A 15,517-nucleotide genomic window follows, 5' to 3' on the forward strand; every position below is an offset into this window, starting at 1 on the left:
GTACTTTTAATAAATTTGATTGGTGAGTTCCAAACTTGCAGTGTTCAAACTTTTTTTAATTAAGGTATACTTTTAAACAACAGGAGTACTTTTTATATTGGGGATGTACAATACATCAATTTTCCCATTGTCTTATTCCTTTTAATACCTGAAAATGTAGCACTTTGTGAGGAGCACTGTAGGTCCAACAGGACATCGTGGATAAATTTTCTTAAACTCAGCATGAAGAACATCAGCAAGCTTTTGGTTGTACAGGCTGTTCTTGCTGGCCGTGGCCACCTTGTGACAGTTGATTAGGTTGGCTATGGCCTCTTGTGACCAACGCATCTGACCTCTAAAAATTAAATAATTGGTCAGTTGGATTTTTTTTGTGGATTCGTTTGTCCAGCCGAGAAACAACTTTTGAACACAAATGAAAGATTGATGATAAAAGATTACCTGTTATTTAAATAGTTAGGAGCTTCCTCTTTTTCTTCCGTTTTAATTACTGGCTCTGTTTTCATCTCTTCTTCCTCCTGTTGAAAAATAAGACCATTTGTATGTTAATTTTTGGTGCCTAGTTTCTTTGGAAGTGGTTATACTTGTAGAGATCTCGTTATCATATTAAGGGCAATTAGACATATCAAGTTAGCGCAAGTAGCATCTAGGGGGAAAACCAGCATATAACTACATTGCAAAGGTTCCCTAAACTGGAAATCTTTAACAAAATTTAGGATTTTAACGATTTTTAAAATAGTACTTATAAGCTATCAAACACATACATAAAGTCAAAAGTACAAAAATTGAAAAGAATATTTTTACCTTTCTTTCAATTATAATATTATTCAAATATTTTGTACCTTGATAACTGGTGTAGGTGTTTTTCTTATAATTTCAACTAACGGTGGCTTCAGGTCATTATCTTCCAACTTGAGCATTAGGTATGTAAAGGTGTCCCTCCTCGTGGGGTGCAGTTGGCGCCATTTTGTTACAAATTGCCGCGTTGTATATTCTTGTGTTAACTGTAGCTCTTTTACTAACAGCCTTAAATCCTAAAAATAACATTTTAGGAAACTGGACATCTAATAACTGCATGATTATATCAATTAAATCAACTTCGATTTTCCTAGATAGATAGAAAAAAAAAACAGGTAGGTACCTTATTAAGCTTTGGATTCCATGGTAGTTGAGTAACCTTGATGTTGACCTCCCTTCGTTGTGCCATCAGTTCCATTTCTTCCTGTGACCGCTCGGCCTTAACCTTCAGGTACATAGCCACCAACTCTTCGCCGGATTCTATGGATCCTGGGTACGCCTTCTGCCAGCAATTCTATTAAGGAATTTAAATCTATTTATTTAAAAACATGGGATTCTTAAATTAGTTTTGATATTTTATTTACAAATTCTATATTTTTAAAGTTCTAAAGTTGGCAGGAAACTTTGAAAAGGTTGATATAACATTTACGAAAAGAATGACTTACCTTAAGTTGGCTTTTTATTTTTGATGATGGTTTACCAGGAACAATCAAATTCTTTGCTATGTTCACCAGATCATTTAGCTTTTCAACTGTCCATACCTGTAATATATATCAGTTCATAGCTTTGAAATGGAAATATTTTCCAGGTATACAAAACATACAAGTAAATTTGTAAGACGACGGTTAAGTGACTCTTAGTAAGGTAGGATATACTCAAATAAAAGTGTAAATGCGCTACGAAAAATAAAGAAATCATTAAACAATTTTAAGGACAGATATCCTTTTGCTACTTACCGCCTGATCCAGGTACATGACCGGACTCTGTGCCCTGCTACTGCTGGAGGTTCCAGATCCTGCAGCCTTTACACCTCCAGACTCTCTGCTGTTCCAGTAGAAATAATGAACACTGAAAATAATTAAGATTAACTTCTATGTACCCTTAAATTAGAAGATTTAGAATAACATTTGAATATACATATAAAAAGGAAACTACAAATGTTATAAAAAAAAATGATAAAATTTTTAGTATGGCTTCGAAATAATTAATATAGGCTGGATTGGAAACGGCTCTCCACAATATTGACAAATAATGTATAGCATCGTATTACAAACAATTTTTCCGAATATTGAAAAAAAAATCTTAAAATTAATAAGGTAAAGCGGGCCAAGTCGTTCGTATTTTCATTAGGTAAATGACCTTTATAGGTATCCATGCTCTAATCGACTGACAGAAAAAAACATAATTTTTTTTGCTTTTTTATAGGTACTAACTTTTTAAATTTTATATAAATTCTATAAAAAAAGTGAAATTTCTCGTAATTGAAAAAAATATTTTTTTTGTAGAAAAAATTGTTTGATCTTCATAATTTTTTTGTGCATGCTTATTATTACATTTAGCAACTTTAACCTTTAGGGCATGCTTTAATTAAATCAATATATTATAGGTTTATTGGAAGCTTGAAAATCGACCAACGACTTCGCCTCGAGCGGGGCTAAGTCGGTAGAAATTTTTAGGTCCAATTTTGACAAACAAAAGTCCTAGGATAATGTCCTTTTAGGACCTGTTAGGCTTTTCCGATATCTTTCTAATGGTCATGGTCCCATTTAAAAATAATAATATTTTACCCTCTTTTTTTTCCAAAAAAAACCGATAACACCCGAGTTCGCCCCGCCTTACCAGTTTTCTTGGCCCGGGTATTATTCTTATAGTTATTTATTCAAGTATCCGCGGAAAAATTGTCCATAGCACGATGCAAAAATTAACTAATACGGCACTAAAAAAAATATTTCACCTAAGATTATTTGCAGTATAAGAACAGTTGGGATATATCTTTTTAAATTCTTTAATCCAAATCTTGGAATAGGACACCTTGCGACCAAGTTTAGCTTCTCTTGTTTGGATGGCCACAGCCTAAAATTAAAATTTGTGATATTTGTACATCATTTATTAGTCATTTCAATGTTCTTTAATTTACTTTGTCTTTTCTTATCACTGCACAAATGTACATATAAACATAAACATAACATAAACATATTTATTTGGGCATAAAAATTAAACATAGTCATAAAATAAAAAACAAAATATAAAACACAATTCAAATTACTATAACAATAAAACAACCTAAATCCTAATCAGTTCTGCCCGGGTAACCATGAATAGATCACTAAGGATCTGTCTACTTTGCCCATTAATCATTACCATAACTGTAAGAGTTATCATCCTTAGAATTAGTTCTATAAAATGCTTACTTTTGCCCTGGTGGCTATGACATCTGGCATCATAGCTTGGCTGTTCCAGGTAAACTTATCACCATACACAACACCACTAGTGTCATGATCATTGATATCCATGTAAGAGTCATCAGCAGCGATGCTGTTGTTGTAAAGCATTTCTTCTTCCTCTTCCTATTTCAAAATGATAATTTGTTAACAGATGATCTTTTTATTACAGTCTTTTTAAAAGTTATTTTATCAAACAAAAGTTTTTTGATATTTGGAGTAAAACGCAAGGATCTAACGGGAAAAGGCATTGGCGGCCGATAAATTGATATACATCCCCATTGATTAAACAAAAAATTACCACATCTGTGTGTAGATACAATTAGTAAAAAGGTTTGAACACTCAAATTAGTAAACTAACTTATTAAAATACAATACAAGTCCCCAAAGTTGTTAAGCCACTGAACAAGAAAACGTTATTATAAAAGTTTGGGGACTAGTGTAATAAACAGGCCAATTTTCCTCCATCCCTGAGTAAAACGACTCTTTAAACATATTTCAACTTTCAGTTAATTCTGAATGTAAAATATAATAGAGATACTTTATGTTACCTGTTTAACAAGATTATGATTTTCATTCAGATATTCTTTGATTTTCTCTTTGTTCAATTTTAAATGGCGGATTCTTACAAGAAAGGATTTTACTGTTTCCTAAATACATTAAACATCATGTTAAAGTCTAAAAGACACATATTAGCACTAAATTAATATATATTTTTATCACCTATTATTAAATGTAATCTTTATGATATAGTAACAGGATGTTTGTTTGTTTGTTTGTACCGAAGCTTCTCATAGGTCCCGGGAAGGTTTATAACTATTTTGGGGGAGGGTCCCACCACCCTCCAAATCAACCCTAGAAAACTATATCCCCTCAAAAATAAAAATAATAAATTTTTTTTTTAAATGCTAAGAATAAAAACCTGAGAATCAGGATAGATTTCCATCCACTCTTCCAACAATAATGGAACTAATTTCAACCCAGGATCAGTAACCTAAAAGATATAAATTATATTGCATGCCTTGTGGAATATTCATTGAAGTTTATTTGTTAAAAAAAGTGTAAATCTACCTTCATGACAGCATATTTCTTCCTAGTCTTATCCATGCAGCTGATAAAATCCTTAAGCATGACTAAATTCCAGTCGGAAAATCCTTCAATTCCCGCCACAACTGATCTGCGCACAGATTGCGAGGCATTGCGCACAATTTTGGCGGGAGTTGAGTTTGTTGGGGTTGTGGCCTCTTTGGTCGGTGTGACTACAGGGTCTTTTATTCTTGCCTAAATATGTTGTATTTGTAAATTAGTTTTAAATTTTTAATAATTTAGGTAAAATTTATTCCTACTTCAATACTTACCAAGAGACTTCTGGCAGTTTCAAGACAACTTGGATGTCTTAGTTGAAAAGCCTGCAACAGCTTTTGAGCAAACTCTTTAGATCCGCTTTCTATTTCAGGATATTCTACATAAAAGATAATAATAGGTACCTGAGTATTTTTTTTTTAAATCAGTATTATTAATATGATGCATTTTTTTGTTACCTTCAAATATGAGATCTTTGAGAATGAGTAAATCTTCTTGCATAGATTTATTCCAATGTCTAAAAAAAACATGTTAACTAAATTACTATCAACAAAATAATATAATTTAATATTTTGGTAACCTATCTTCTACTTCTTTAATATTGTAACTAAAAGATCTTAATCAAATTAGCAGTTATTTTTTTTTTGAGGGACAGAGATGAAAATATTTGTTAAATTACATTAACCGAGATATTTATCTATTTTATCTAAACTGTCATTTAGATATTATGTTTATGTAACAGAGAAAAATTGAAGATAACCATCCTCCAAATCTTTTACCTCAATCCTTTAACTTCGTTTCCATCTTCTTCTTCATAGGACTCTAATTTAAGTCTAAATAAACAAAACAAATAAATAAGCAAAAAGGTTCCTGATTTATAAGTTCAAAATTGTAAGAAGCATAGGCTGCAAAAATATCTTACCTTTTCTTGGCTGGCTCTATGGCTTGATTATTTGAGGCATACAAAGGTCTTTGTTCCTCCTCTCTGAATAAAAAAGAATATAAATAGGATAAAAAAACTGCGTCATACAAAGACCAACGAATAATAGTTTTAGATGAAAAGCGGTGGTCACTGATGCCATCGAATACAGTTAGTTAAGTTTGTGGTCACTACCTTCTTAATTCACTGACATAAAACATGATTGTAGTAGAGTTACTTACAATTTCATCCTATATTATGTATTATTTACTTATTATTACGTCATTAAGTTTAGTTCAATTCTTACCTTAATTCAGCAGCTCCGAAATGATATTTGTATCTATCTATGATTTGTTTCCAAACAGGGCCAGTTATTATTCCCATATCTGGGTATATTTTAGACCATTCATCTTTCCATAACTCAGTCAACTAAGACCAATCCTTAAATTAATTTCCAATAAAAAAATGTGTAAACTAAACAAAAATGCACCAGGTAGGTAATTAGTTTATATTGAAACAAAAATTCAACTGTATCTAAGTGCAAAAAGCGTTTTAAATAGGTTAACATTTATTGCTAGATTTTTTAAGGATCCGTCCCTGATTCAACAGTTGACCGCCAATAGCTACAGATTGTACTGGTAATCCGAGCTTAGTTAGCGCACGTTCTCTACTTAACCTAAAAATTATGATTCTATTTTAAATTTGGTTATATTTATTGTTTTATAATAGTTTTCCTTGAATAGGAATTATATGCAACCCTAACAATTCAAGAAATGTTTCTAATTTGAAAGGCATTTACTTTTTGATGAAATAGAGAGGAATGCCTATCTTGTGCTTGAATATTCACATTTCAAATTGTTTTATCACTAAAAATATCCAGTCATTCTTTAAACAAGACTGGTACACTTGTTTCTTCCTATTATATGTAAACTTTTTTCTTATGTATAATTTCAACATTTTTGCATGTTTAAAAGTTTAAAAATTTACCTAATATTTTCAATCATATTTGGTGTCCAGTTAATTTTGCCATGTTCAGAAACTGGTTTTTGTGTCAGTATCTGGATGGCTCTGTCATATTTGCCTAAAATCATAAAAAAAATCATTCTTTTATAGAATAGAGGGCTTTTTATCCAATATATTATAGGTACAAGTATATCTTAAATCCAAATAAGCATAAAGTCAACACAGCGCCTAGGCGTATTTCAGTCCTTGGACACTTCAATTATATTGTGTATTTATTGAAAATATGGAGATGGGAGACCAGGTACGTGCACGCCGTCCATCCTGCACCGTGCATCAATGACCCTGGCAGCTACACCAGAAGAGTCCTACTGTGCTGGAAAGGTCCCAGGGTAGATGCCAGACTGAATTCTGGTCACTTCCCCCCAGTCTAGGGGGTTTGGGTGGGGCTAACAATCCCTCCCTAGAAAAAAAACCTGCTTATGTTCAACCCGCACAAAGTAATGACCAATTTAACTTTGGGCTCGGGAACGAAGTAGAGGTTGGAAACAACAATATGATGTTTGGCTGGGAAACCGCTAACGGACCAGTCAGGCGGATGATTCTGAATTCCCGCAGACCAGCAAAAATTTGCACCTGGAATGTTCGGACAATGTTTCAGTCAGGCCAGACAGAAAACATTTGCCGAGAAATGCTAAAAGCCAAGGTTGACATCCTGGCTATCACCGAATCAAGGTGGACAAACAATGGAGAGTTTAAACATCATTCTGGCTTGAAAATACTATACTCAGGTCATATGAATGAGGATCTAGGCCATAATCAAGGGGTGGCTCTTATGCTGACCAACCAAGCAGAGCAGGCCATGATCAGTTGGCAACCCCATGGTCCTAGAATTATGGAGGCTTATTTCAAATCCTCAGTTAAAAACATCAAACTGAGAATTATAGTAGCATATGCTTCTACAGAACAATCAAATACAGAGGTCAAAAACGAATTTTATGACCAGCTTGACTCTGTATTTAAAAATGGTCATAAAGAAAAGGATCTGACCATGCTCCTAGGAGATTTCAATGCTCAAGTGGGGAGTAATAATGAGAATTTAGAAGAAGTTATTGGCAGATATGGCCTAGGCTTAAGTAATGGCAAGGAAAATGACAATGGTGATAGACTTGTAAGTTTTTGTACTGAAAACAAACTAGTCATTGGTGGAACCATCTTTAAACACAAAAAGATTCATACTGCCACCTGGAGATCACCAGATCAAAGAACCTTTAACCAGATAGACCACATATGTATATCTAGATGCTTTAAAGGTTCTCTCCTTGATGTCAGGGTTGAAAGAGGACCTGATGTTAATTCAGACCATTATCTTCTATCTTCTAAAGTTCGGCTTAGATTTAAAAAGCAGGACACAAACCTAACCCCAGGAAGAAATATAATTTAACAACCCTCCAAAACTCTGAAAAGTTGCAAGAGTTTAAGCTCACTCTAAAGAATAGATTTGAGTTGCTGACTCTTCAAGAGGAAGATGGAGTGGAAGATATTTGGCAAGGTATCAAAAAAGTTTATAATGATACCAGCCAAGAAAAATTAGGTTTCAAAAAGGCTATGAGATTACTAAGAGCATTGCAGGCAAAGTAGACAAATCAGGATCACACATCAGGGACAAGGATGGTTCACTCCTTAAAACTGATGAGGATATTCTAAATAGATGGGCAGAACATTTCACTGAACTGCTGAATCTTCCAGTTCCAGAGGAAGAAACTGAGATTCCACCCTCAGATGCACTTGACATTGACTGTCGAGCGCCAAATCTATTGGAAATCAAAGAGGCCATTAAAAGTTTGAAAAATAACAAGGCCGCAGGACCTGATAACATCCCAGCTGAGATCATGAAAGCAGACCTAGACACATCTGCTGAGGCATTCCTACCTTTGATCACTAAGATATGGAATGATGAGTTATGCCCAGAGGACTGGAAAAATGGACATATCTCAATACTGGCCAAAAAAGGAGACTTGACCCAATGTGGAAACTACAGAGGGATAATGCTTCTTTCAGTACCTGGCCGTATCCTTAGTAAGATTCTTCTTAATAGAATAAATAAGAAGGTTAATGAAAAGCTAAGACCTAATCAGGCTGGATTTAGACCAAACCGTTCCACTATTGATCAGATAACCTCTCTAAGAATCATCATAGAGCAATCCAAAGAATGGAACTCTGAGCTTTTTGTAAACTTTATTGACTACAAAAAAGCATTTGATTCTTTAGACAGGAAATCACTCTGGAAAATCTGCCGACACTATGGCATTCCAGAAAAGATAATCAATATCATTAAAGCTATCTATCATAAAGGAGGTGGAAATGTTATGTATAAAGGTAAACTATCAACCTTTTTTGAGATTGTAACAGGTGTCAGACAAGGATACCTTCTCTCTCCCTTCCTTTTCCTCCTTGCCATTGACTGGATCATGAAGAACTGTGAAAACAATGATGGCATTCGCTGGCAGTTATTTGGCAATCCCAAATATTTGGGAGATCTGGACTTTGCTGATGATATTGCTTTGTTAACAAGCAATAGAAGTCAAATGCAAAGAAGGACTAACATGATAGCTGAAACTTCCAAGAAAGTTGGACTTGAAATAAATGTTCCAAAAACTAAAATACTCAGATTAAATGCAAACTCCCAAGAACCAATAACTATTGGAAACCAAATTCTTGAGGATGTTAACTGCTTTGAGTATCTTGGAAGTAAAATTGATGAAGCTGGAGGCACTTTGACAGATGTTAAAGCTAGAATTAACAAATCTAGAACAGCCTTTGCCAGCTTAAACAAAATTTGGAATTCCAACAACATCTCCATAAAGACCAAGTTAAGACTTTTCAAGTCAAATGTTCTGTCTGTTTTGCTGTATGGGGCCGAAACTTGGTTCCTAAACACAGCAGTGGTCTCCAAGCTTCAGACATATGTCAACAAATGTCTTAGGAGAATCCACAAGATCTTTTGGCCAAACAAGATCACAAATGCTGAGCTTTTAGAGCGCAGTGATATGTCAGACATCAAACTGACAATAAAACAGAGAAAATGGAGATGGTTGGGGCACACTCTAAGGAAAGGGCATGATGATTTAACCTATCAAGCCTTGACTTGGGACCCCTTCACAGGAAAAAGGAAACCAGGTAGACCAAAAACAACCTGGAGGAGGGAATTCCTTGAAGAACTGAGTAAAAAGAATTTTTCATCTTTCAGTGAAGCCTCTACTGAGGCCCAATTCAAAGATAAATGGAGAACCATTGTGCATGGCCTATGCTCTGGAAAGAAGAGATAAATGGCGATGATGATGATTTATTGAAAATAGTTTATTAATAGATTTTTAATGCAATGTAATTTTCATTTATAAATGTTGATATTGTAGGTATGTGTTGTTTTGTCCCAATAAATATTTTAATTTTATAAATAGATTTTCTTAAAAATGACATATTTGTTACCTAATTTCATGCTAATTGTCTTGGTATTTTCTTCTGAATCTGGATAATATTGTTTCCATTGATGCAACAACAGAGGAGCAAATCCTGATGGCTTTTTACCAGGTTTATAGAGATCCTGAATTTTATTGATGTATTAAATTTTTATCGTTTATGTAGTAGCAGCACAGCTATTCTTTAACCACGAGCGTAAAGAGATCGTTGAGAATACAGTATCTATGCAGCTTACACCTCAACGCATAAGCAATGGGAGAAATATAATCTTTGTTTTGTGGTAAATTGTTAAAGCTTAATATTCTTTAGGTAAAATCAGGGGTGTATTTTCTGCACAAGATTCGTTTTTTCCCTCTACGGCAAAATTTTTTCTCCTTCTATTTCTTTTCCAGCAAAGTAGGGGAAAAACTAGAAAAATATTTTCATACCTCTTAATTTTATTCATATCCCCCCCTCCCACATATTCTTTTATTTTTTTTCACCAAGGAGGGGAGAAAAATAAAAAAAAAATGTTTTCTGTTCTCTTAATTTTTACATTTTATCCCCCCCACTACATATTTTTCTTCCCCCCCCCCCCCCTTTTAGCAGGGTCAATTTTGCAGAATACACACACCCCTGGGTACAATCAAAGATAGTAGATCAGTTCTTTCGATGCGCTATCTATGGTCAATAAATATAATTGTTCTTTTAATTAAATGTTTATTATCAGTCATTTCCAAACAAAAACAAAAACAAACTAACTAAGAATCTGAAGAAAAAGGTTATAAAGTATAATTGGCTACCTGTCCAGGAAAATGCGGGACAAGTGAATGCCTCATCTGTAATAGCTGGTCGGTAAGGATACATTCATAACTCTTATTCTCATCATCATAGAACACATGCATGTAATGGTAGTCACAAATCCACAGAGACCTAAATAATTTTTTATTTAAATATGAAAGCCATATACACAAACTTTTCAAATAACATAGTGTTAAAGGCTATTAAAACATACTAATGATACAAAAAAAAAACACTGCACTTTTTCCAACAATTACATAAAAAAGGCACTGAAGGCAGCAATCTACCTTCACCATTTATTATAGGTAATAACTAGCTTTATAATGCTAAAACTGTCAAAGATATAATAAATGCCTTAGAAATATTTATCACTTTAAATATTTGAAATAACTATTAGGATAGTAACTTCATATTGTCTTTATCATAAAATATTAAGCAAATGAAATATAATACCTAAAAATTTCATGCAAAATAATAAATGTTTACCTTGGTAAATCTGGATACTCTATGGGTCTTTCCTGTTATCAAAATAATTCTTTATTTATGTTTTATTTTCAAAAGAATTTAGGAGTAAAGTGAGCGTTGAACGGGGAAAAGGGAGAGCGTATCAGAGTTGATAGATTGAGCAATTTACTTTTTGAAATACGAAGTAATGACTGACATATCATAGTCATCGAGTAGCTGCGATGCTGAAAAGAAATGAAATAATGAATCATTTCCTTGCAGAGATATTGACCAGCTGGAGGCAAAGTTTCAATGGCAGCTGTATCAAGAGCGTTTTCTTTACCCTGAATTTAAAAACAACGTTTAGAATTTAGTAGAACTTTAAATATTTTAGTTTTTACAAATATGGTTTAAATTTTCAGGCAGTCACAGTTGTAATATTTAAGACAAATAATTTGATCTTTATAAAGTTTTGAAAATTGTCTTCCAAAAAAGAATCCTGTCTGAAAAATAAGTCATCAGACGCAATATTTTTACCTGGCTCCCAATAGTTCTGAGTGGGCTCTTCTTAGTCTGCGGCTGACTAGCTGTTCTTTCCAACATAAGAATGGCTTGGGGAGACTTTATAACAGTTGGTGTCCTACCAACAGCCCCACTTCCTACCACAGCTGTTGTTATTGTTGTGTTTAGAGATTTTGTTGCACTTGTGTTCCCGGATTTTTGCGGTAATATTGGGATTAGAACAGGCTCCATGGGTTGCTTTAATTGAGGTGGAGTTATATTGTTTGCAGGTTTCTTTGGGGTTGGTTGCGAAAGCTTCTTTTTGGCACCTCCAGGATACATTGGATACTTTGGAGCAGAGCCTCCATGTGTCCTGAAAATAAAAATAAAAATTAATTTCCCTATTACAGAAAACATTATCAAATGTAGATAAAAGGGAGTATGAAAGAACGAGAATAAAAGGTTACAGCACCTTACCGCATTGATCTAAAGCTGCTAAAATCTAAATACTAGGTTTATGTTTATTACAGGTTAATTATCGATAAACTAAGTTTTTATCAAAATACTCTTTAGATATATATTATGCGATGCATGTATCTAAAATAAGAATCGTCGGTAGTGATAAAAAAAAACATAAGTATGATCAGGGACGCTTAAGCTTTTGAGGGGGTAAAATGTGAGGGGCGGGAAATCTAATGTATTTTTTTTTAAAAATTTTGAAGGACTTAAATGGAATTTATAAAGATTAAGGGGGTGTTTTATCCACCCTAAGGTTTTTCAGCATTTGACGATTTATGTTGACAACTTGATATAAACAAAGCATTTGAATATTTTAAATTATTTTGTAAAAGAGAAGCCTAATTTTTATAGACTTTTTAAATGCTCTGTTCCAACTAACCTTTCATAAACTGTGAATCTTGACTTTAAATTTCTTGGAGTTAGAATTGAGTTAGGATACAATATTTTCCACTCTTCTTCAAGACTAGTACCACATTTAGCAGCCTACAGTTTTTTTAACGATTGATAGTTTATTTTTAATTCAAAGTCAGTATTGTAATATTCCAATGCATAGCTTAATATTATTTATTTCTCGATACAGTGTTCATTAAAATAAATCTACTTATAATAAATAGGTAAATAAGTGGGAGATGATTTCTTAATGCAAGTAGGTATAATGAACACATAAAAAACTAAAACTCCATATGTATATTTTCGATAGGGCCTTTTTTTGTTTTTAAAACTTATGAGCAAAACCATCTCCTTTCGCCATTTTTGAAAATATATACCAATAAATAAACAATTTTAACAAAAAATGCATCAAATCTTTCCTTATTAGCACAGTAGTGTAAATTATGAAGCATACTCTTGCTCCATTGTCTGTCTGAATGATCTTCGCCGGACACAGCGTTGCCGTCTAGAACTGCCATACATGGATAACGGGATAAGAAAATGATCAAATTAGATTTAAGGAGCGCAGCTACTCTACATATATCACATATAATCAGTGAGTTTAATAAAGCTATATCTTCCTTGTGTATTAAAGAACATCAAATATTTAAAGACAATAAACCATGTAATTATTAAAGATTAATTGTCCTAAAATGAAACAAAACTGTCCTATTCAGTGACATACTCAAGAATGTCTTTTAGATTGCTTTTCCTTTAATTAGTCTTATCAATTATAATAAATGATAGGAAAATAAACAACAAGTTAATCCTGCTTTCAATTTCTTCTTTGGTATATTATATTAATTTGAGTAACGAATTTTGATAAATTTCTTTTTCTTCTTTTAACCCCTCACCCCCTGATAATTGTAAGCTAACCAATGGAAGAACGAGTTTAAAAAGTTAAAAGGAAAGAATCACATACAACTGATGTCCCCTATTTCTGCTTTTTTAGTTCTGTTACCGTACCATAAGTTATACTTTTATGTCATATTTAACTATTCCATTATCCTTGCCTTCATTATCTCCGCAGAGGTCCTGTGGGCTGTGTAAAGAGCCAAATGAATCATCCTGGAGACTGCCAGCAGACCCACTGGCAGTGCCCGAGGCCGCCATTGGCAAGAATTCGTCCTCAACTTCCGATTGGAAGGAAAACTTGCGCTTCATGCTGGTCATACCTAAACATTATTAGGTACTTCTAAATATACAAAACAAACTGAGAAACCTATCAGTGTGATTAAATAAGAAATTTTCAGATTTTGATGTATGAAGCAAAAGATCCCTACAATGTCAGGTTGGATTAATCTGTGCTTTTCAGATATGCTTTATACAATTAAGTTATAGGGTGGTATTTGGCTCCTCACAGATAAGATCCCCTTTATTTATGATTTAAACGCTATAAAAGGTAAAGAATGAGCTACTCATATCATATATGAAAACTTTATATTCCTTAATGAAACTACAAAAGACATTTGAAAGGGGTATATAAGATTGTGCTTTGAGTTTGAAGGAAGATCTAATTAAATTATTGATGGGTTTGGGTTATTTCTAACAGAAAATAATTACTACTCTAATTACACCCAGAAATTCAATTCAAAATTTAGTAAAATATTTTACAGTTGGAGAAATTTAAAAACTATTGGCCCGAGAAAAGTGTTCTAAAATGACATTTTCTGATAAAAAAAGGTTTATATGTCTTTCATGGAGGGACAATCTGTAAATTCATCTAAATCAAAAGTCCTAAGTTTTGATTTTTGGTCCTATCAAACCCTATATTTAAAATGAAAAGTATTGCTATAAAAAAATATTTTTGTCATATATTTAATTGTATTCAAATAATAGGGAAAATCCAAGGGAATTCACGCAACCTTCGTATTATATAATACAAATATTCAGTTTTAAACGAATTAAAGGCTTAAAAGTTAATATTCTTGGTAATTGTTAGGTCAGAATGCCATTATTAGTCAATTTAAAGCTAATTTACATAAAAAAAATAGTAAATTTTGGTAAAAATATGAAAAATACGCAAATAATAAAAATATTGGCCAAACCAAACCCTTATACTTACCCATAATAAACATAAACATAATTTCTAAGTTTTCATATAAAAAGACCAGTTTGGAACTAATTTTCACCTGATATCAGTTAGTTTTGGGGTTCTTATTGTGAATTTATCCTAAAAAGTCACCTGAAAATAATAAAATTAGCTCAATTGGAGCACAAAAATTTTACATTAATTTTAATGAAATGACAAATAAGTGAAAATTGCATAAATATACTGTTTTATGAAATATTTTTGATATATATGTAAAGAATAACTAAAATAAAGCTTACCTGCAAAAATTGAAGCCCAGTTAATACCATTTTCACGATATTTTTCACTTTTTAATCAGAGCCAAAATAATGTGTTGAAAAGCCTCCTTATAGACTGACACAAGGGATGGGGAAAGTGGGTGAAGTTGGGAAGGTCAGTACCGTCGACGGGGTATGGAGAGAGAAAGGGGAAAAGAGGGAACCAAAATAAACATTAAAACTTTTAAAACATGAATAATTAGTCCGTCTATTTATGTCAAATAGGAAGAATATGATAATATCTTACATTTTAATGGTAAATTTTAATGATGAAAATCAAAATAAAGGCGAAAATCACCCCAAATGTTTTGTACTTTGACGGGAAGGGGGAGGTGTAAACTCTTATCCCAAATCCTGCTTTGCTTTGCCTTTGGTTGGCTCTCAGCAGACAGTGTAAACGTTTATCCCTTCCCTTATGAACAGATTGTTTTCTATACAACACAAGATTTTATATACCATTTTTTTAATATTTAATTTTAGAAAAAATATATCATAGCCCAAAAGAAAATATTTTGCCTACTTGAAAAAAAGGCTCTGACAAAATTTTTTAAAGACAATAAAATTGCAAAATTAAAAAAATAAATTCTTCTTGGTAGATAATATCAAGAATGGTTGGCAACATTTTACATAATCCATGTTATGGACAATAGCATAGTAAATAAAAAAATATCTTTTTCTATAATAATGTAATTTTTTTAAATGCAAAAAATCTCCTCTTTATTTTTAATTTAAATGCACGATTTAATTTGTTTATAAAAAATAATTTAGTATTTTTCATAATTATTTAGCACATCACTTCTTGAGCCGGTTCCAGAAT

At 32.7% G+C, this 15,517-nt stretch overlaps 1 protein-coding gene across 4 annotated transcripts in view; it reads right to left on the reverse strand.

The window, feature by feature from the left end:
* The window catches only part of LOC145319368 (uncharacterized), a 33,471-nt gene extending 18,616 nt beyond the window's left edge, over nt 1-14,855 (reverse strand). The window contains exons 1-29 of one of the 4 annotated variants that reach the window (XM_080161474.1): nt 14,683-14,852; nt 14,484-14,536; nt 13,365-13,526; nt 12,731-12,823; nt 12,302-12,404; nt 11,440-11,776; nt 11,174-11,246; nt 10,945-10,972; nt 10,461-10,590; nt 9,688-9,802; nt 6,226-6,319; nt 5,836-5,914; nt 5,546-5,667; nt 5,242-5,304; nt 5,099-5,152; nt 4,778-4,836; nt 4,595-4,698; nt 4,308-4,517; nt 4,159-4,230; nt 3,788-3,886; nt 3,312-3,362; nt 3,207-3,275; nt 2,750-2,868; nt 1,752-1,863; nt 1,461-1,556; nt 1,139-1,309; nt 840-1,031; nt 439-518; nt 149-334 (exon numbers count right to left, since the gene is read on the reverse strand). In XM_080161474.1, the coding sequence (XP_080017600.1) occupies nt 149-334; nt 439-518; nt 840-1,031; nt 1,139-1,309; nt 1,461-1,556; nt 1,752-1,863; nt 2,750-2,868; nt 3,207-3,275; nt 3,312-3,362; nt 3,788-3,886; nt 4,159-4,230; nt 4,308-4,517; nt 4,595-4,698; nt 4,778-4,836; nt 5,099-5,152; nt 5,242-5,304; nt 5,546-5,667; nt 5,836-5,914; nt 6,226-6,319; nt 9,688-9,802; nt 10,461-10,590; nt 10,945-10,972; nt 11,174-11,246; nt 11,440-11,776; nt 12,302-12,404; nt 12,731-12,823; nt 13,365-13,524 (3,071 nt within the window). In that variant the 5' untranslated portion in view covers nt 13,525-13,526; nt 14,484-14,536; nt 14,683-14,852. Of the gene's footprint in view, nt 1-148; nt 335-438; nt 519-839; nt 1,032-1,138; nt 1,310-1,460; nt 1,557-1,751; nt 1,864-2,749; nt 2,869-3,206; nt 3,363-3,787; nt 3,887-4,158; nt 4,231-4,307; nt 4,518-4,594; nt 4,699-4,777; nt 4,837-5,098; nt 5,153-5,241; nt 5,305-5,545; nt 5,668-5,835; nt 5,915-6,225; nt 6,320-9,687; nt 9,803-10,460; nt 10,591-10,944; nt 10,973-11,173; nt 11,247-11,439; nt 11,777-12,301; nt 12,405-12,730; nt 12,824-13,364; nt 13,527-14,483; nt 14,537-14,682 lie in introns of all 4 variants that reach the window. The other 3 variants (XM_080161473.1, XM_080161472.1, XM_080161471.1) reach the window with 3 other exon arrangements.
* Nucleotides 14,856-15,517: the final 662 nt, after the last annotated feature.

Source organism: Acartia tonsa, chromosome 5 (genome assembly GCF_053477335.1).
Source record: "Acartia tonsa isolate MP-2025a chromosome 5, ASM5347733v1, whole genome shotgun sequence".
In the NCBI taxonomy this organism is placed as follows: domain Eukaryota; kingdom Metazoa; phylum Arthropoda; class Copepoda; order Calanoida; family Acartiidae; genus Acartia; species Acartia tonsa.